Source organism: Mobula birostris, chromosome 9 (assembly GCF_030028105.1).
Source record: "Mobula birostris isolate sMobBir1 chromosome 9, sMobBir1.hap1, whole genome shotgun sequence".
NCBI classification, from domain to species: Eukaryota; Metazoa; Chordata; class Chondrichthyes; order Myliobatiformes; family Myliobatidae; genus Mobula; species Mobula birostris.
The window spans coordinates 120,563,825-120,586,914 of NC_092378.1; the positions used below are offsets into that span (position 1 = coordinate 120,563,825).

General features: G+C 41.9%; 1 protein-coding gene across 1 annotated transcript in view; it reads left to right on the plus strand.

Annotated features, from left to right (window-relative positions):
- Positions 1-23,090, plus strand: part of gna12a (guanine nucleotide binding protein (G protein) alpha 12a) — a 105,614-nt gene that overhangs the window by 22,209 nt on the left and 60,315 nt on the right. The window contains exon 2 of the mRNA XM_072268716.1: positions 16,173-16,388. Within this exon, the coding sequence (XP_072124817.1) occupies positions 16,173-16,388 (216 nt within the window). The remainder of the gene's footprint in view (positions 1-16,172; positions 16,389-23,090) is intronic.

Genomic DNA, 23,090 nt, shown 5'->3' on the forward strand with positions numbered 1-23,090 from the left:
TTTTAAAAATAGCCAGTTACCCCGTACACACTACACCAGATATTAGGCGTTTTCAGATTTATTCACTCTGGAGAGTGCTTCTGAAAAGCTCCATTTTCGGGGGAGGAAAATGCTGTTTCAATGTGGACAGAGGGTCAAAACGAAGAGAGAAAGCTTCGGTTATGGATTTATCTGGTCTAGTGTGGACGTAGCCTGACTGTGCTTTTTGTCTGTTTTTAACAAGCTCTTATACAGTAGTGTAGTGGTTAGCACAATGCTTTACAGTACCAGTGACCCTGGTTCAATTCCCACTACTGTCTGTGAGGAGATTGTACCTTCTCCCTATGACCCTGTGGTTTCCTTTGGGTGTATTGGTTTTCTCCCACAGTCCAAGGATGTACCAGTTCCTAGGTTAATTGGTCACTGTAAATGGCCTGTGATTAGGCTAGGGTTAAATTGGGGGTTGTGGGGCGATGTGGCTTGAAGTTCCAGACAGGCCTGGCCCTTGCTGTATCCCAGTTTTTTAAAAATAAATAAATAAATAAATAATGTTGCTTTGAAAATTTTCCAGAGTAGTATAGTGGAGAAGTGAGTTTGTTTTAACCACTTTGCCAAAGTTTTGAATTAGTTGTGTGGCATCAGTACCCCTAGGTAGGGATGCAGATTGGCTGTATTCCAAAGATGGTTTCTGTGGTGAATCTAAGAAGCAAGAGTAGTCAAATGACCTCCTTGTGCTTGCATTGCCATCCAATATGGTTTAGCTTTTCTAATCCTGGCCTCAGCACCACTTTCTTACTTTGTTTTCCCCCCCTTCCCCGTTTTCCTCCTCCCATATTTTTCCTCCACTCCCTTTTTATAACTAAAGTGCCTGTCAGTCTCCATTTTGAAATTTCAGTATCTTTGCCTCAACAGCTGTCTGGGATAGAATTTCAAGGATTCTCAAATCTCCATCTTGGAATTGTCTTTGGTAAGAGTCTTATGTTGGTAATGTGGCCTGTGGATGAAGGGAGATGATATTAGGGGTAACCCTCTCTTGATGCTTACAGATGCCTACTGTCACTTATCCTTGTCTCACCAAGTTTAGAGGAGGAACTGGGTTCATTTCAGCCTGGTAAACCGTGAACTTCGTGTGGTACTTGAGGTATTAATCTTCAAATACACACTTCTCCCGAAATGAGTAGAGGGGTGAAATTCACCTCTCTCTCGGATGTGGGATGTTGTCCATGTTTTGTGTGGTCTTGAAGGCTTCTGTTGTTAGAGGAGTTTAGTGGGGACACGTTGATAGAGCACCTTAAATGTAGGATCTGTTGGCTCAGTACTTTTGTCATGAGTTGCTTGTCATCCCGGTGTTTTCCCTAAATTGGAATCTGGATTCCTTCCATCTAGAGACAAAATAGAATTGATCTTCATTCATCAACTTCAGTAGAAATGCAGGGAACAACAATGACCTTGGTCTGCAGCATTTTAAAAAAAATTTCTGAAGTCTCTGACCATCACTTTAAAAAGGCTTTGGGAGTCCTCTTCAGATGTTGGCTACATGCAGAAATACATGCAACACACATCAAAGTTGCTGGTGAACGCAGCAGGCCAGGCAGCATCTCGAGGAAGAGGTACAGTGGACGTTTCGGGCCGAGACCCTTTGTCAGGACTAACTGAAGGAAGAGCTAGTAAGAGATTTGAAAGGGGGAGGGGGAGATCCAAAATGATAGGGGAAGACAGGAGGGGGAGGGATGGAGCCAAGAGCTGGACAGGTGATTGGCAAAAGGGATATGAGAGGATCATGGGACAGGAGGCCCAGGGAGAAGGAAAGGGGGGAGGGGGGAAAAAAACCCAGAGGATGGGAAAGGGGTATAGTCAGAGGGTCAGAGGGAGAAAAAGGAGAGAGAGAGAAAAAGAATGTGTGTATATAAATAAGTAACGGATAGGGTACGGGGGGAGGTGGGCATTAGTGGAAGGTAGAGAAGTCAAAGTTCTTGCCATCAGGTTGGAGGCTATCCAGATGGAATATAAGGTGTTGTTCCTCCAACCTGAGTGTGGCTTCACCTTTACAATAGAGGAGGCCATGGATAGACATATCAGAATGGGAATGGGATGTGGAATTAAAATGTGTGGCCACTGGGAGATCCTGCTTTCTCTGGCGGACAGAGCGTAGGTGTTCAGCAAAATGATCTCCGAGTCGACGTCGGGTCTCGCCAGTATATAGAAGGCCATTTCGGGAGCATCGAATGCAGTATATCACCTCAGCCGACTCACAGGTGAAGTGTCGCCTCACCTGGAAGGACTGTCTGGGGCCCTGAATGGTGGTAAGGGAGGAAGTGTAAGGGCATGTGCAGCACTTGTTCCGCTTACACGGATAGGTGCCAGGAGGGAGATCAGTGGGAAGGGATAGGGAGGATGAATGGACAAGGGAGTCACGTAGGGAGCGATCCCTGCAGAAAGCAGAGGGGGGGGAGGGAACGATGTGCTTAGTGGTGGGATCTCGTTGGAGGTGGCAGAAGTTACAGAGAATAATATGTTGGACCCGGAGGCTGGTGGGTTGGTAGGTGAGGACCAGGGGAACCCTATTCCTATCCACGGCCTCCTCTACTGTTGTCTATCAACAGCCTCCTCTACTGTAAAGATGAAGCCACACTTGGAGGAACAGCACCTTGTATTCCGTCTGGGTAGCCTCCAACCTGATGGAATGAACATTGACTTCTCTAACTTCCGTTAATGCCCCACCTCCCCTTCGTACCCCATCCGTTATTTATTTATATACACACATTCTTTCGCTTACTCTCCTTTTTCTCCCCTTGCCCCTCTGACTATACCCCTTTCCCATCCTCTGGGTTTCTTCCCCCCCCATCCCCTCCCCCTTCCTTCTCCCTGGGCCTCCTGTCCCATGATCCTCTCATATCCCTTTTGCCAATCACCTGTCCAGCTCTTGGCTCCATTCCTCCCCCTCCTGTCTTCTCCTATCATTTTGGATCTCTTTCTCCCCCCCCCCCCCCCACTTTCAAATCTCTTACTAGCTCTTCCTTCAGTTAGTCCTGACGAAGGGTCTCTGCCTGAAATGTCGACTGTACCTCTTCCTAGAGAAGCTGTCTGACCTGCTGCGTTCACCAGCAAATTTGATGTGTGTTGCTTGAATTTCCAGCATCTGCAGAATTTCTCGTGTTTACGAACCCTATTCCTAGTGGGGTGATGGGAGGATGGAATGAGAGCAGATGTACGTGAAATGGGGGAGATGCGTTTCAAAGCAGAGTTGATGGTAGAGGAAGGGAAGCCCCTTTCTTTTTTAAAAAAAAAAAGAGGAGGACATCTCCCTCGTCCTGGAATGAAAAGCCTCATCCTGACAGCAGATGCAGCGGAGACGGAGGAATTGCGAGAAGGGGATGGCATTTTTGCAGGAGACAGGGTGAGAAGAGGAATAGTCCAGATAGCTGTGAGAGTCACTATTCCTCTTCTCACCTTGTCTCTTGCAAAAATGCCATCCCCTTCTCGCAATTCCTCCGTCTCCGCCGCATCTGCAACCTACCTACCCACCAGCCTCCCGGTCCAACATATTGTTCTCCGTAACTTACACCACCTCCAACGGGATCCCACCACTAAGCACATCTTTCCCTCCCCCACCTCTCTGCTTTCTACAGAGTCCCTACGTGACTCCCTTGTCCATTCGTCCTCCCCATCCCTCCCCACTGATCTCCCTCCTGGCACCTATCCTTGTAAGCGGAACAAGTGCTACACATGCCCTTATACTTCCTCCCTTACCACCATTCAGGGCCCCAGATAGTCCTTCCAGGTGAGGCGACACTTCACCTGTGAGTTGGCTGGGGTGATGTACTGCGTCCAGTGCTCCTGATGTGGCCTTTTGGTGAGACCGGATGCAGACTGGGAGATTGTTTTGCTGAACACCTACGTTCTGTCCGCCAGAGAAAGCAGGATCTCCCAGTGGCCACACATTTTAATTCCACATCCCATTCCCATTCTGCTATGTCTATCCGTGGCCTCCTCTACTGTAAAGGTGAAGCCACACTCAAGTTGGGGGAACAACACCTTATATTCCGTCTGGGTAGCCTCCAACCTGATGGCATGAACATTGACTTCTCTACCTTCCACTAATGCCCCACCTCCCCCTCGTACTCCATCTGTTACTTATTTATATACACACATCCTTTCTCTCTCTCTCCTTTTTCTCCCTCTGTCCCTCTGACTATACCCCTTTCCCATCCTCTGGGTTTCTTCCCCCCCCACCCCCCCCCCTTCCTTCTCCCTGGGCCTCCTGTCCCATGATCCTCTCATATCCCTTTTGCCAATCAACTGTCCAGCTCTTGGCTCCATCCCTTCCCCTCCTGTCTTCTCCTATCATTTTGGATCTCCCCTCCCCCTCCCACTTTCAAATCTTTTACTAGCTCTTCCTTCAGTTAGTCCTGACGAAGGGTCTCGGCCTGAAACGTGGACTGTACCTCTTCCTAGAGATGCTGCCTGGCCTGCTGCGTTCACCAGCAACTTTGATGGGTGTTGCTTGAATTTCCAGCATCTACAGAATTCCTCATGTTTATGCAGAAATGCATCTCCATATTGTATCTGATACACAATGGCCTGAAAGCTGTGAGTTCAGCCTGTGGTATGTAGTTGGCATATGCACTTCAACGTGGTTGAGCTCCTAATCATCGAGTTAATAATATACGTGCAATTATTCAAGGTTCTAAAAAGCCTGCAGTAAGATGTCACACAATATGCTAATAAGTTTGGAATGCTCGCTCAGTTATGAACAGACAAATTATTAAATAGCTGTAAGCAAAGTCAGGCCAGGAGCAATAGTAATTGTTTGGAATAGTGGCAAGTGAGACTCATTTGTTAATGCTTGTACCACTGTTTACAATTTATGTTGACAATTTTGATGTTTAGAACCAAACACATATAAATTACAAATGCCACCAAATATAGGCAAAACTGAGGGGGAACAGCAAGAAATTGTAAGTCACATGCATGGTGTATACAAACTTGCACACTAGCCATGTAATTGCCAAATGTACTTCAGCATGATGATTAAGCATTTGTGTAAGAAAATGATAATTGTATTGAGAAATAATCTGAACAAATCAAAGTAGATTTAGGACAAATATTACAAATTATGTGGCCATAATGGTGGTTATTAATGTTGATTTTTTTTTTAATAGCTTTATTTGCGGAGGAGTAAAATTCAGTACTGAGCAAAAATGATTCTAGAAGGCTTATTATGAAATGTGCAGAGAAGCACCAGGAAAGGTATTATGTTTTGTAACTTCAAAACATTGAACTAATTCAAAGGAAGGTGTGGGGAGTCCAAGATACGGGCATAACTTCAAGCTTACTTTCAATGAGGCACGTACATATCACATGATGTATGCAATTAACATTTTTGCGTCTAACCCATAACTAACTAAGCAAACAAGAATGCTTAATTAAACAATATATACAAGATTACTCAAGTATTTTTGAAATATCAAATGTACAACAAAGGGGGTGGGAGGATGAATTGCAGCTGGAACAGTAGAACCATATCTATCATGAAATGACCAGCGACCATCTGTTTTACAGTAAGGAGAGCTGAGCATTAACCTTGTAGAAAAGACTTAAGATTCAGATGGTGTTTTTAAAAAAGTACAAAGATTGTTTCTCATATGTTTGGGGGTGGGAGTAAGAGGAATAAAATAAAGCCATCAATGAGATTTATCACAAGAAGTCTAGGTAGAATTTTTTTAAAAATAGCTTTACCAGAAAGTAGTGAAAATGTGGAACTTACCACCTTGTAGAAAGTTTAATTTGATCCATTTTATAGATGCAAGAGGCATGTTTAAAGCAGACATTGATAGGTTTTTAATTAGTAAAGGTATTAAGTGTTACAGGAAGAAGGCAGGAGAATGAGATTTGTGGGGGGGGGGGAATAAATCAGCCTTGATTAAGTCTGCTTTGCCACTCAATAAACCGCGTAGCCTAATTCTGCTCCTATGTCTTGTGATCTAACACAGTGGTTCCTAAAATGGGCACTGTCATTCTCTCCCCCCCCCCGCCGCCCCAAGAGGCAGTGGGAGTTTCTGAGGGAGTGATAATGTTAAAAGGAACAGTGAGGGAGTGCTTTGTAGCAAGGGGACAGCTTGGGGATTACAGGCTTGATTTGAGAAATGAGCAACTTAGGAGCATTTGATTCTCAGTGCCTCATAATTGATTACCATGATCAAGTAATCAGCTCATCTCTTGCTAACTCAGTGCTCCTTTAGACTTTACTTGAAGCATGCTATCATTGTTGAAAAGCAATGTGACACTAGAGATTTCTCATGATATGCCAAATACAGGACTGAAGAAATCATGTTATTTTTGGGACTGGTCCGCATGTTATTGTCGTTTACGACTGGAGTGCAGTGTTAACTAGTATGATTCCCATACTCTAATCATGCTGTTATATAATTCCTGAATTAGGGTAATGGCATTCAGTGGGGTGATTCAGAATATGCCCTTTTGAATGGTCTTGACTGCATTTTTCTAGCCCACAGCCCGACTGAGATATCGCTGCCCCACTTTATGTATCTTCAGGCAGAGAGTCGGGTTTTGCCTGATCTATGATGATATCATAACTTCCCATTTTATTGATTGTAGTGCTTGAGGTTGGACTTAAACAATAAGCAATTGGCCATGCTCATTAATCCGTACAAAAATGGCAGAAATATAGCAGACGAAAAAGTGTAGATAGTTTATTGTGGAGTATTTGAAATGTAGATTTATACCATCATCCAGCAGCCTGTTCTGTGAAAAAACTTTTTCAGGTGAGGCAATGAATTTAGCCAGGCTCCTTGAACATTTTGAAGAGAATACACTAAGATAAAGCAAACATGAACATGACTTATTTTCAGTCACTTTGTGAAAAATTTCAGAAATGGAAAAACATTTCAAAATGTGATTCCAGCACCTCACAACAAAACACTGATGGCTCGCATGCTTCATACATTTCATTGCTCACTACAAAATTTGGGAAGCCCCAGACAGTTGGAGAAGAACTGATTCTGGTAGCAGTAAGGGAGGTTCTGAGTATGGTTTTGTATAAGTCACCAGAACAAACAATTAAAGTGATTCCGCTCAGCAACAACTGCCCCCCTCACTGGGCCCCCTGCAGTTTGCGTACCGTCCCAACCATTCAACAGACGATGCCATTTCCATCACCCTCCACCTGGGCAAAAAAGACGTACGTTCGAATGCTGTTCATAGACTTCAGTTCAGCATTCAACACAATCATTCCTCAGAAACTGATTGGAAAGCTGAGCCTACTGGGCCTGAACACCTCCCTCTGCAACTGGATCCTAGACTTCCTGACTGGGAGACCTCAGTCAATCCGGATTGGAAGCAGCATCTCCGACACCATCACACTGAGCATGGGGACCCCCCCAGGGCTCTGTGCCCAGTCCACTGCTGTTCACTCTGCTGACCCACAACTGTGCTGCAACACACAACTCAAACCACATCATCAAGTTCGCCGATGACACGACCGTGGTGGGTCTCATCAGCAAGAACAATGAGTCAGCATACAGAGAGGAGGTGCAGTGGCTAACAGACTGGTGCAGAGCCAACAAACTGTCTCTGAATGTAAACAAAACAAAAGAGATGGTTGTTAACTTCAGGAGGACGTGGAGCGACCACTCTCCGCTGAACATCAACGACTCCTCCATAGAGATCATTAAGAGCACCAAATTTCTTGCTATTCACCTGGCGGTGAATCTCACCTGGTCCCTCAACACCACCTCCATAGCAAAGAAAGCCCAACAGCGTCTCTACTTCCTGCGAAGGCTGAGAAAAGTCTATTTCCCACCCCCCATCCTCACGACATTCTACAGAGGTTGTATTGAGAGCATCCTGAGCAGATGCATCACTGCCTGGTTTGGAAATTGCACCATCTCGGATCGCAAGACCCTGCAGCGGATAGTGAGGTCGGCTGAGAAAATCATCGGGGTCTCTCTTCCCGCCATTACAGACATTTACACCACATGTTGCATCTGTAAAGCAAACAGCATTATGAAGGATCCCTCGCACCCCTCATATAAACTCTTCTTCCTCCTGCCATCTGAAAAAAGGCACTGAAGCATTCGGGCTGTCACGACCAGACTATGTAACAGTTTGTTCCCCTAAGCCATCAGACTCAATACCCAGAGCCTGGCTTGACACCAACCTACTATACCCTGTAATGTGCCTACTGTCTTTATTATTTATTGTGATGCCTGCACTGTTTTGTGCACTTTATGCAGTCCTGGATAGGTCTATAGTCTAGTGTAGTTCTTGTGTGTTTTTTTTTCCTTGCGTAGTTCAGTGTAGTTTTTGTATTGTTTCATGTAGCACCCATGGTCTTGGAAAACGTTGTCTCATTTTTACTATGTTCTGTACCAACAGTTATGGTTGAAATGACAATAAAAAGTGACTTGACTGGACTTGACTTTTCAACGATGAATAAACAGATACCTGAGAATGTGGAAGACGCACTGTGCAGTATACTGAGGACAACAGAATTTGCTCTGTAGTTGGATTAGTCAAAGTTGCCAGGCAATGAATCACTTCTTAAAAGATGAAACCATGGTTCAGAGTGATTTGCAAGGAGACTGGAAACGGATACAAAGGGGCAGCCAGTATTTCAGTTTGAGCAATTTTTGAAAGAGAAGGGCATTCCACTCCCCAACATTCTTGCTTGTGCAACAATGATCGGGCCCTGCTGTGGGCTTATTATTTTCTTGAGAAAAGCTGTACCTATTATATCTACCATTCACCGTGTATTTCATAGACAGCATCTTGTTCCAAAAAAAAACGAAGTTATCAGCTGCACAAATCATTAAATACTGTTATCACAGCGGTAAATAAAATCAAGTCCCATGCTCTCAATTCGCAACTATTTCGAGAGCTTTGCATGGAGAGTGATTAACAGTTTGAACGCTTGCTATTGCACACATATGTCAGATGGCTCTCAAAAGTAATCTACCTGAGATGGTTTTATGCACTTTTTGAAGAGACTGCTTCATTCAGTAATCATCTTGAGTATATTAGACATGGCATTGCTTAGTGATCAGAATTATTCACACAAGTTAATTGAAATCAGTCTTCAATTGTAAGGAAATTATGTGAATCTTATCAAAGTCAAATCAGTTGTCTTCACATTTTTGTTCAAGTTAATGTTATTTAAGTGCAACGTTATTTAAGTGCAACATTGGCTGTTGCGACCTTTTCCAATTTCCAAGCCTCTCTTGAGTTGGAAGAAGAAGAAAGAATACTAGATGATTATCTTCAAGAATACTGTCCCTATCTGGATGAGCTGCATAAAGACATGTCAGAGAGACTTTAGGATCTTTAGATAGTCTCAGATTGGGCAATAAATCCATTCCTGAGCATTTGTTATGAGGAATTAACAGAAAGGATAGAGGACGAACTGAACTTAGTACAGAATGACATTGAGCAGAAGCTGAGTTTCAAAAAATCATTATGTTGTAGAAAGAAATCTCTGAACTCTATCCTGCACTAAGGAGAATGGTCAAGATATTCTTTATTACCTTTCCAACATATTTAGTGGAATGCAGTTACAGCGCAGTCACCCAACTTTTGAAAGTGATGAAACAGACTGAAAATTACTGAACGTAGATATTTCAGTAATAGGATGATTTGGCGGGTGAATGTGTGGCTGAGGAACAGGGGTCCAGATTTATGGATCATTGCGATCCCTTAGGAAGGTACAGCTTGTACAAAAGGGACGAGTTATACCTGAACCCAAGAGGGTCCAATATCCTTGCGGGCAGGTTGGCTAGAGTTGTTTGAGAAAGTTTAAACTAACTTGGCATGGGGGTGATGGGGCAAAATTGCAGTTCAAAAGGATGAGTTGCAATGTAAAAGGCGGACAAAATCGAAAGGGGTGACTATAGGACCGGAGGTGTCATATTTGACTACACACGGTAGGAATAAGGTAGATGAACTTGTGGCACAGTCACAGATTGGCAAATATAATGTAGTCATTACTGAATCATGGTTAGAAGAAGATGATAGCTGGGAGCTTAATGTCCAAGAATACACATTGAATCAAAAGGTCAGGCAGGAAGGCAGACAGGATGGCGTTGCTCTGGTTTTAAAAAATGAAATCAAATCATTAGTGAGCGATGTCTTTCAAATCCATGTAATCGAATCATTGTGGATAAAGCCAAGGAATTGCAAGGATACAAAAATCCCTGATGGGGATTGGATACAGACCCCCAAAACAGTAGTAGGTGTAGTGGTCTACAAATTACAATGGGAGATAAAAAACACATGCCAAAAGGGCAATGTTACAATGGTCGTGAGGGATTCCAATATGCAGGTAGATTAGAGAAATTTGGTTGGTGCTGCATCCCAAGGGGGGGATTTCTAGAATGCCTATGAAACCTTTCTCGAGCAGCTCATGGTTGAATCCACTAGGGGACCAGCTATTGTTTTGGTGTTGTACAGTGAACCAGAACTGATCAGAGATTAAGGTAAAAGAACTCTTGGGGGCAAGTTATCATCTATGAATGAATTTACCCTGGAAATTGAAAAGCTAAAGTAAGATATATCATATTACAGTAGAATAAATGGAATCTCTTCTGCTTTTATGTTGGCTTTGACTTCTCTTGTTAGCCATGGAATATGACTTCCTCTTTCGGATGTATATATCTTGTGCCTTCTGAATTGCTTCCAGAAATTCTAGCTGTTGCTGCTCTACCTTCATCCCTACCAGTGTTCTTTTCCATTCATTTCTGGCCAACTCCTCTTTCATGCCTCTGCAATTTCCTTTTCTCCATTGTAGTACTGATACATCTGTCTTTAGCTTATCAAATTTTAGGGTGAATTTGATCATATTATGATCATTTGGTCCTAAAGGTGTTTTTTTTACCTTGAGCTCTCTAATCAATACTGGTTCGTTGTACAACACCCAATCCAGAATAGCCGATCAAGAAAACCCTTTTCCTTCAATTCCAGCAGAAATTTGCAAAAAAAAAAGTTATAATTATCTTTTGTGTGTCTGGTTTTAGTGGGCTTCATTTGGAAATTAATTCCATGATTTAAAATCTACTTCAAAGCAATAGTGGCTGAAATGGGTAGAAGTTGTTCTGTAGAACATTCTGAACATCAACTTTTCCTATTAAATACTTTCGTTACTGTTTTATCCTTTTTTTCATTACAGGATGACTTTTTTTGTCTTTGTGTTTGATGTGGTAGAATGTCAAACATTTACCTTGAGTTGCTGAGCCAATTGGTGTCAGTGACTGAATTGTATGGGCAGTCACCCCATGATTCAGCTTCACACCATGAGTTCCGATTTGTATATTAACTTACAACTTTTAAAATGTTCCATTTGAATTTTCAGTGTCTTTATCCTGTTCAAGACCTTGTTTTCAGTTTTTCCATTAAACTTTAGTCCATACATGCTTTCTCTGCAGTTGCAGAGGTATTAATTAGCAGATGGCAACACCACAGCATTATTCAATCACAAACGAGAAAATATGTAGATGCTGGAAATCTAAGCAACATACACAAAATGCTGGAGGAGCTCAGCATGCCAGGCAGCATCTATGGAAAAGAGTACAGTCGAAATTTCATGCCGAGACCCTTCAATAGGACTGGAGGAGGGGAAAAAAAGCTTCATTAAATCCTTGATTATTCATTCCCTTTTAGTGGTAGAGTAAATGTGCGTTGAAGTAAAGTTTCAAAGGTCTAATTTAATGTCAGAGAAATGTATATAATACACATCCCGAAGTGCATTTTCTTTGCAAACATCCATGAAAACAGAAGTGCTTCAAAGAATGAATGACAGTTAAACGTGAGAACCCCGAAGTATCCCCTGCCCCCCCCAAGCTCACCCTCCTGTGCGTAAGCGGCAGCAAGCAACGATCCCCGCAACAAAAAAAAAAGCGCACCTGCTACCAAGTACAAGCGTGTGTCAGGTGATAGCAAAGACACAGACTTTGCGGTTGCCCCAAAAACTATTACATTTCAACGGGCATTCGATGAACCACAGGTTCTCTCTCTCTCTCCCTAATAAGGGAAAAGGAGGTGTCCCCCATTTTCACAGCGAGCGGGAAGACATAACAACAACCCACTGGTTTACGATGTTTTAAAAAGTCCATTTCATCGCTTTTTACAAGCTCTGTGCCCAAAGATCTCAGGCCTTTGGGCCCACAGTGAAAGATTTTCCGGCCTCCCTGACAACACACAAGTTTCCTGCCATGACACTGACGCTAATCCGCCCGTCTCTAGGGCCCTGAGATCTTAGGCTTTCGAATTTGAGTCAGACTCTCAGGCCAAACCCTTGGTGTGCCGAACAATGACGGTCGGTCCTGAAACCCCAAGAATGGGTCCCATTCCCGCAAAGAACTGAAGTCTGCTTGTAACTCCAGGTCATGGTCTTCAAAAGAACCCTGAAAGGGAAAAACAGACATTAAAGATGGAAATAGAGCTGTTTCCAAAGATGCAAGCAAAGGAGTTGCCGTTTAGTGCCATCTTAACTCTGCCTGCAAGATAGTTCCTGTAAAAGGAAAGGCTGGGAGGTTGAATTCCATTGTACTATATTACTGTAATTCATACTGTCAAGTCTAGGAAAATTTATTTTCCATACTTTTTTTTTGTATGAGCTGTGTTGGAGAAAATGAGGAAGCAGATAAGGGGAGCCAGCTATTTCAAATTTTCTAGTGCACAGTGGCAAATGGTTGTCAATTTTGAGATTGGTAATGAGTTTCATCCCAGGTTACTTCAGCCTTTTTCAAGATGCCATTGGGACTATTGAAGATGAATGCATTCACATCCTTGTTTGGCTGGCAGAAATAAACCACTTTACACTTTTTTTTAAAACACAAATTTTTTGATATTCTGAAGCAATAGGATAGAGGTATTCCTAGTTATTCTTAGTGTTAGCGCATGGCCAAGTGGTTAAGGTATCGGTCTAGTGACCTGAAGGTCACTAGTTCAAGCCTCAGCTGAGGCAGCGTGTTGTGTCCTTGAGCAAGGCACTTAACCACGCATTGCTCTGCAACGACACTGGTGCCAAGTTGTATCGGCCCTACTGCTCTTCCCTTGGACAACATTGGTGTCGGGTGTCGTGGAGAGGGGAGACTTGCAGCATGGGCAACTGCTGGTCTTCCATACAACCTTGCCCAGGCCTGCACCCTGGAGAGTGAAGACTTTCCAGGTGCAGATCCATGGTCCCGCAAGACTAACGGATGCCTTAAATACCTTTTGAGAAGGTATTGGTGAACTAATTGAACTAACTTCATGAACAATTTTTTGTCTCCACGTGGAGGTATACTCAGTGCATTTTGGGGAGTTCCAGGATTCAGAAACTGTCATATTTTGTTGCCTGGGTTTAATTCAGTAATATGTGCAACTTGGAGGATGGGAGAACTGTTCCCACGCATCATAAATTATTGCTGGTAGCGGCTGCAGGTTTTGGAAAAAGTGATGTTGGGGTGGCCAGGGTGAGCAATTGCAGAGCAATTTTATGGATGATAGATTGAATAATCACTGTATTAGTTAAGGAAATACATGTTTGACCTAACAAGTGAGGAACCAAATCAAGCAGGCCTGCATCCTGGAAACCTTCCAAGGGGCAAATTCATGGTCTCACGAGACTAATGGATGCCTATTTATTCCTAGTTAATGCTGTATCTTGCAGAATGGAGGTGACATTAGGCCCCATTGATTTTCACTCCTTGCATTCATCAGTTTTGTAGAACAGCTGCTTTTTGTGGTTTTTGTTTTGTTTAAAAGGGCAGCAGATGAGGATGCTGGAGTGAAATACAGCAATATCTATATTTGTAACCCTTCTCGCCTTCCACCCATCCATCCATCCAAGCCACCATCTGAAACTTGCAATGATTCTTGTTGGTTTTGGAAATTCGCCAGAGGATGTAGTTGCTTTCATAGCCAGCTTGGGCAGTAATGATTTCTCTGGTTTAAGATGGCTGCAAACAGTGGCCTATGGTTTCCCTGTCAGAGTTAAGCTTAATTGCCTGTGCAATATGGCTTTTTCTTTTGTTTGCTGTGTGGCTGGAATCTCACTGGGGCAGGACAGTTGCAGACTGTCTGGGCTGGAGTGGATTTGGAGGTCATTTGAGTGGGCAGCGGCAAGGAAAGATCGGAGGTTTTGATCGGTTTAAGAGCCGAGCTGAATTGGAAAGGTCAGGTGAGGTTTGGGTGATTTAAGCACTGGGTCAGATTGAAATGGTAGCAGTGTTGGGGTTGGGTGATAAACGGGCTGGTTTTGCTCACTGCTCTGTGAGGTTTGCTCATCTCTGTGCTGGACTGAGGCTATTGCCTTCAACTAGTAGTCTTCTGGATTGGCTGCAGTAATGCCTAGCATTGTGAACTTGAGTTTTTCAATGCTATTTGCTTGCTTTTATTTGCACAGTTCTGTCTCTGTGAATTCCTCCATTCTTTTGGACAGTCTTGCTTTTAATGGGTTCTGTTGTGGTTCTTTGTTTCGTGGATGCCTCTAAGGAGACTAATCTCAAGGTTGTATAAAGTATACACTTCAATATTAAAATATATTTTGAACTTTGTACCTGATCTACTTGAAGTAAAATAAAATAAATAAATGTTGTGTATGTGTGTGCCATTAAGTTTCAAAGCATATTTCATGACACAGTGCTAGAGACCAATTTCAGTCCTGACCTTGAGTGCCATCTATTTGGAATTTGCGCATTCTCCCAGGGACCACCTGGGCTCCCTCACACAATGCAAAGATGTTCAGGTTGGTAGGTTAATTGGCCTCTATATTGTTCTGAGCGCATAAGTGAGCAGTAGAACTTGGAGAGAGATGTTGGAATGTGGGATAAATGTAAGCTTAGTGTAAGTGGGTGGTTGATGGACTGGGGCCAATAAGGGATACTGCAAAGTACAGGCTCTATGACATTAATGTATCAGTCTTGGGCTCATCTATCCAAACTCAAACCTAAGAAAAGGCCTCAGTTGAACTCTATCATGTCGTCACTGACAAAGCCAGTGTTTATTGACCATTTCAAAAGCAGTAGTGTTTTTTTTTAAAGAATTGACCACTTTTGCTGGGTTCGAGTTAGCAGACCCAAATACGATTCCTCTCCTCCCCTGGAATAAATGAGTTTATTGCAGCAGTCCTTGCTTTTTTGTTCACTTGTTTCATTTTTTTTGAAATTTCAGATTGAGTTGAATTTGTATTTTGCAGCTGAGATTTAAACACTGGCGTTTGGATAGTTAGTCCAGGCCTTTGGGTTATTTTGCTGCTATGCCATCACTGAATTCTCGTATCTCATTGGGGAGCTTTAATTCTTTAGATTTTCTCATGAAGACCTGCAAACAGAGAATGCTTCCCCTTTCTCATAACCTATAATTGTAACTATACCAATAGATATTGTTCATTTTGCATTCTGATTTGAACACAAGTTTAAAAAAAAACACAAATTTGGAAGCAGCTGTTTTTCAAAGGCAGGGCATTCGGATAATGATGCTTTACTGGAGGTTTTAGATGGCCTCAATGGACATTTGGTGAGGTTGGTTTATGAAGATAGATGTAATAACCTGTTGGAAGGAGGATGATTTGCTGAAGTAGTATCCTTCAATGGGTATCTGATGGACAAAATAATACTTCTACAATAGTTGATTGTTGGAAGAGCGGATAGATGGGGCTGTGAGTAGATAGATTTGGCTCCATTTGATGTTTGTCAATATATTTCTTCACACTGATGCCTTGAGCTACTACCAAGGCATGGTGTTGTAGAGAAATGAATACATTCTCTGCTTTTGGGCTGGAAATTATGAACGTGAGGTCATGCAGAAGTTTTAAAGTGAACTTAGCTGTGTGAGTTTGTGCTTAAGTGAGGGCAAGTAGGACTTCAAGCACATATTGGGATATGTAACAAAATTTGAAATTGCCTGTGCTTTATGGAGGGAGGAGATTGGGAAGCTAATCCTGAGTACTTAGAGCCAATGTTTGCATCGATTGGCACTTGTAATCTAACTTTTAAACTTTGAACATGGGCCAATATAGCATGGGAGGTGAAGATAGCATTGGATTGTCCCTTTCAATGATCTTTTCAACGACAGAGTTAAATGAAGACCGAGTCTTGGAATTTGACATTCTAGTCATGAATTTAAAAAAGCAATGTGGAGGTAAAAATATCTCATTGTGGCGCAATGATGATTTTTTTATTTATTCCTGTCCTTTTTAGGGTATGAAGGTCTTGGTGGATGCAAGAAACAAGCTGGGCATTCCTTGGGAAAATACTGAAAATGAAAAGCATGGAATGTTTGTTATGGCATTTGAAAACAAATGTGGAATGCCAGTGGAACCAGCCACATTTCAATTATATGTGCCAGCACTGAGAGCCCTCTGGCAAGATTCTGGAATCCAGGAAGCGTACAACAGAAGGCGAGAATTTCAACTGGTAAGACCGATCCTAATGTGATAAATGCATTGAAGATCAGTATTTGGGAGAGAGATCAGTTGAATGACCTTCACCCATACTCTCCTATTTAGCGTTGGGTTAAAGGTCTTCCAGTATCCTCACTATAAAAAAGAATACGTTCATCAACTGACAGATAAGTCAAGTGTCACAATCGTGTAGCAGTTAGCGCAGTGTTATTACAGATCAGGGTGTTTCAGAGTTCAATTCCGGTGCTGTATGTAAGGCTCCGTTTTCCTCCCATAGTCCAAAGAGTGGTCATTGTAAACTGTCTTGTGATTTAGCTTGAGTTAGATAAGTGGGCTGCTGAGTGGTGTGGCTGGTTGGGTAGAAGGGCCTGTTCCGTATTGGATCTCTAAATAAGTAAAAGCCAAAACAGTTCCTTCATTAAAGTTATCCGTTTCTGTTTATTATGTTTTTCTGCCTTTATTGCTTGTCAATTTCCTTAACTTAATATTAGCAAACACAGAATGTTATGTATTTAATAATTCAGTATTTGAGTAATATTGTCAATGTATTTTTGATTTTAAGCATTCTTTGTTTACATAATACATTGCGGATTATATGTAAAAAAAACATAAATAGCATGCGTCATTACACCGCCACATAAGGTAAAAGCAAGGCTAGACTCTCATTCCCAGCTCCTTTTTTCCCCCTTTCAGTTAGTTTTGTGTTTTGTAGTTGTAAAACATAAGTGTTCACAAGGAAGTTTGAAATAAACCTTAGATGACTGTCTACCTGTTGAAGTGCAGTGAGGACATTTGAGTTTTGTTTTAAACTGCAGCAAGAAATGTTAGAGTTTTTTTAAAAAAAAAAGCAGCACGGCACATGCATCTTCAGTAACAGGCAGAGACGGTCAAGAAACAGGGACAAGTTCATGGGTTCATAAGCAGTGAATTCCAGGTGGTAATAATCATTAAAATAAAGCAGAAATGGCTGACCATAGTGGAAAGGTTGATGTGTTTGATTACACAAAAGATAACTGGATATTGTATATGGAGTGGATTGAGCTGTATTTTAAAGTAATTGAAATAGCTGATGGAAAAACAAGTACCTGTATTGCTGAGTGCATCGGGTTTAAAGACACACAGTTTGCTTCAAAGTTTAATTGCTTCAACTAAACCAGCTGAAATGAGCTTTGCTGATGTTGTGAAAGAAATGCAAGAGCATTGGAATCAAAACTGTTGTTGATTGTAGAAGACTTTGGGTTTCATAAGTGGAATTAAAAGGGAGACCACCTAAGCATGCGTGGTTGAATTGGAAAAAATGATCTGAGCATTGACAGTTCAGTAATGGGGTTAATGACGCACTGAGAGAGTGTTTAGTTTTGCAAGCTTACAAGAAAACATTTTAAAATGGCTCCTAGCTGAAGCGCAACTCAAATTTTAAAAGAGCAGTTGTAATAGCCATATCAATGGAAATAGGTAGACACAGTTGAGTTGCAATCAGGAATGAAAGTGAGCATGAGCAAAACTGCATCATCTAGGCTCTAGACGGAGGCCTACCTGGCCTAATAAATTGTGTTACTGTTGTGGCAGGGTCTCACACTAGACCAGCCGTCCCCACCCACCAGGCCGCGAGGAAACAATATGATTTGGCGATATGAGTCAGCTGCACCTTTCCTCATTCCCTGTCACGGCCACTGTTGAGCTTGAACACACGTGAGGTCATTACCCACGCGTCATCCATGTCAGCGCGGGAAGGAGTTCAACTCCTTGAACTTGCAAATGACGGCGGGCTGAAAAGTATGTTTGATATAACATCTCTGCCGGCATTCCGGACCAAAGTCAAGGCTAAATATCCTGAGGTAGCCGCGAAAGCACTGAAACCGTTGCTTCCATTTCCAACATATCTCTGCAATGAATGCAATGAAAACTAAATTGTGGAATAGACTGGACATAAGAAACCCTGTTCGAGTATCGCTGTCTCCCATCACCCCTCGATGTTGCAGGGAAACAAGCCCAGAGCTCCCACTGATTCAGCGATATTGGTGTGTTGCAATGATTTTATATGTTCATATGGGGAGAATATGTGCTGTGTGTTTAATATCCAAACATTACTTAAAATGTTATGATGCTATTGACTTATATAACCATATAACAATTACAGCACGGAAACAGGCCATCTCGGCCCTTCTAGTCTGTGCCGAACACTACTCTCACCTAGTCCCACCGACCTGCACTCAGCCCATAACCCTCCATTCCTTTCCTGTCCATATACCTATTCAATTTTTCTTTAAATGATAATATCGAACCTGCCTCTACCACTACTACTGGAAGTTCGTTCAATACTTACTTCAAGCTCCCCTGTCCTCCCCTGATAATTGACTTACCACTATATTCATGCAAGGAAAATGTGTGCTGTGTGTTTAATAATAAATTCGTTAGATAAACCCTTTTAGAAACAAAATTGAGTGTATTAGCCACTTATCACCTATATTCCGGTCGTGATGAACTGCACCCCCCTCCCAAACTCCCGAACAGAATCGCCAAAAACGATTTGTAGAAAAAATCAGCATGTACATGCATGTGCACTGGTGCGCATGCAAGGCTTCATGGTCATTGTAGTCTTTCTCAAGGTAAACACAACGTATTTGACTGCTACTCTTGTCCGTTGGCAACCCTACCCCCTCCCCGCCCCCGGGTCAGCTGGTCTGCATTGCAAAAAAGGTTGGGGACCCCTGCACTAGACCAATGCAGGTTTAAAGGCAAACCTTGCAGAAAATGCAATAAAGCAGGTCATGTGCAAAGAGCACATTGGGCAGACAAAAATAAATGGGCTGCACAAGGAAGAGAAAGATTAAAAAGTCAACATGGAGTTTCAAAAAGAGCACTAATCTGCATGCTGTTAAAGGAAAATCTGATAATGATGAGAGTTCCACAGGACAGTGTAGCCTTGAGATCTATAATGTAAAAACTAACAATAAACAAGCAAACAACAAACAACGAGTCCTGAATCCTGACGAAGGGTCTCGGCCTGAAATGTCGACTGCACCTCTTCCTAGAGATGCTGCCTGGCCTGCTGCGTTCACCAGCAACTTTGATGTGTGTTGGTTGAATAAACAAGCAATATGTCTTATACCAGAAGTGAACGGCCAATTAACTAAAATGGAATTGAACACTGGTTTGGTTGTTTCAGTCATCCCACAAAATTAGTTTGAAAGGAATTTTTAAGATGCTGAACTGAGCGCTGCAGATATCCAACTAAGAAATTATACTGAAGAAAAGCTAATTTCTGTGGGAATGACATTCCTAACAGTGAAATACAACAACCAACAAGCCACATTGGGCTTGTATGTGGTAAAATCAGGAGGGCCAACATTGTAGCGGTATGGTTGGCTGAGACAGTAATAACTTGATTGGAGATCCATTTGCATGCCACACCCCTGCAATAGTCAACAGAAAATGAATTAAGAAAGGTATTGGATAATGCCATAACAGCTTACTTGTGTTATGAAGGAGGTTCATGGGTTTGGTAAGTGAGACAGAAGACACAGATTACAAATAAGAACATTGACCATTTACTTAGAGACAAACAGTAAAACATTCAGCCAGATATCTAAGCCAACTAAGTTGCGAAATCCACAATACTAAACATTCAGTAATACTTCAAACTCAACAGGTACTTCATTAATTCTCCCCAAGTTACACAACTACAAAATTAAACATTCAAAAAACAGATGGTTGGCCAAGTGTGCACGTGGCCCCTCCTATAACTGCAGTATACTTTCCCAATGATTCTTCAGCATGGGTCGTGGCCCCAATGTGAAGATGAGCCCTTGGAAACAAAGGAAAGACAGCCAGTCTCTTGTACGTGCTATTCTTGTACCCCCGAGGAGCCCAGATCCATTGACTGGTGCCATGGCACACAAAGCAACCGATGGAAAAGAGCTGCTGCATCCTTCAAATTGACTAATCAATGACTGGCACGGTGGAAGTGGCTTTTGACCAGCAAGTAAACCATCCCTTTACATTACACCATGACCTATTGCCCTTCAGGGGACAAGTAAGTGTGGGTACCAACCTCTGTACTTCTGATTGGAAGGCATATTGGACCGAGATAGGGCCATGATGCTCAGTAGGAATATGGAAGTGATGAAAGCAGTGGTCTGACTACAGTGGTTTTTGTAGGTGACATATCTGAGAAAGCTTTTGATATGTTAATCAGGCTTGGTATTAATCTGGAAGAGAGTTCAAGAAGCTTCAGAAAAGCTGCAAACATTTGGTGAATGTAAAGAACCAGAATCTGTTCTGCATTTATTAAGCTGCATGCATGAACTTCAAGTAGGAGACAAAAAGCTGCTTGTAAAAGTAGATGCCAGGATCAAAGTCCAGCTGGGTGAATGGAAAGTCAAAAAGCCAATGGAGATAAGAAAACAGGATTAGTCAAATCTTGTGGATCATGAAACCAAAAGGAAATATCAGTTTGTAAAGGGAGCAATAGAAGGATTAATAAAAGAATACTTCACCGAACTAAATCCACCTTCTCAAGATCAAGATGCACATCCTAGAAAAAAGGAAAAGAAAGAGGATGACATGCAAGTGTGATGGGAATGGAAGAGGATAAATAAGACCTAATTTCTCAATTGGCAAATTTAGAGATGCTCAAGAAACTAGAAGAAGAAAAAAGAATGCAAGGGAAAGATGAAGGTGTTGGAGAGTTTAAAAAAAAAACTGGGACCTGGAGAAAATCAAGGATTGAAGTAGATCCAGAGAGAAAAGCTGAGAAAAGAAGAAAGGTGCCCAAAGCAGGGAGCTGTGGTGTGTATTTAATATTTGAATAGTATTGTAAATTTGTTTAAGCATTCGTTTCACGGGTATAATACATTGTGGGTTATATGTAAAAGTACGTAAATGTCATACATCATTACGCCACCATGTCATATGTGCACACCTCACTGAAAATAAAAGCAAAGTTATACTTGCATTCCCACCTCCTGTTTCCTTTTCAATTAGTTTATTTTTGGAGTTACAAAGCAGCCAAAGGTGGTTAAGTGGATGGGTTTGCATGTGAACTGCTTTTAGTGAATGTTTAATAGATAATTTAAAATAGAATTGTTATTATCATGTTTTGTCATTATACTTTGGTTGTGCATTTTGGTTAAGAGCAGAATATTCTCATAGTTCCAAGTATTGCCAAGTGCTGTTGGTCTCTTGTTATATTTAAGCAATTGATTAATACAGTGTTATTCTTGATTATGTTAGCATTTATTTTAACCTTTAGAATTCAAAAGTGCCACTATTGAAGGAATAATAGACTGTAGCAGTGCATGATGCCAAGTGCAGTGGTCTTCTAGAATGTTGGATCCTGGACTGGCAACCAAAGTTAGATTCCAAGTCTTCACTGATCCTTGCACTAAGTCTCTTCTATTAATAAATTTGGAGGGAAGGGAAACTGTCTAGACTATGTTTCTTCCCACACACCAAGGATGCCTCCTTGTGGCTTGTCCTAAGTTGAAGCATTGATGAGCTGTGAGGATTTTTGCCAGCTGTACTGCAGCAAGCAAGAGACTTAATTTGTAACTTGGCACAGATCAAGTTTTCAATCTGGGACTTTCCTGATTGTGTTTGGTTTACTAGTACATGGCAAGAAAATGTGCGCACTAAACTTTTATGGGGCGGGGGTGTTTTTTTTTTATCCTCTATCTTTAACTATTTCTCCTTTTAAAAAATCATTTCTGTACACAAAGTTTTGTCTAATCAAGAGTGTAGTGGTTTACTACATGTGAATAAGTTCTTGTGGCACACAGCTTTGGACTTGTTATGAAATTTTCACCTCTGTGAAATGACACTGAAAATTGAAGAAAATCCCTTTTTGCAGAAGCCCATCTCGATGATTGTTATCTTTAGTGCTGTACCATGGATGTACTTATATTAACATGAGTGTTTATAACAATTCTTCTGCAATATGAATGTACAAAAATACTTCACAACTAGCATGCTTGAGAGATCCAGAGTTCGAGACAACTTGGAAACTGGCCATTCAGCCCACTGATTCTATACCCACTATCAAGAAAAACCCATCTATACGAATCCTGTTTGGTTTTTTTTCCCCCCAGTTCTTGGCCCAAAGTTTAATGTGCTTTGGGAATTCAAGTGCTCATCCATAGACAGGGGCTCACAAAGTTATGGATGATCTGACTTGTAGAAATCCAATGTGATGCAAATTCTCTCGTTCAATTTTGTGAAGCATTTTACAAGCTGTTATTAATTTTAAGGTCCTGTGGTATTAATGATTGGATACAGTATATTCTATTGGTTTAATTATGCCTAGTGCAAGGGTAATTCAAATAAAAAAAATTATATCAAGTATTTGTAGAGCAATACGATATGGGTAATAGTAGAAAGCGGATGGTGTGTTATGCTGCGGGCAGTCTGGAGGCAATTTATTCCAGACAAACACTAGGTGGGGAAAGAAAAACTCTTCTTCAGATCCCATCTAAAGCTTCAACCCTTTAAGCATGTACTCTTGTAAGTATATCTGCAATGAGGAAAAATTTATTAACCTCTTTACCCTGGTTTCAGCCAAGCAGCTGACATTTATCACTCATCCATGCAAGACATCTTGAGTGAATCATCTCACAAAAGCTTCCTCGTTGAAACTGCTCAAGCTTGGTGGAGAGGCTTCCATAGGCATGGGCCCTTTGGAGGGTGGGGGGGCATGGTGTCACATGGTAGGCCCTGA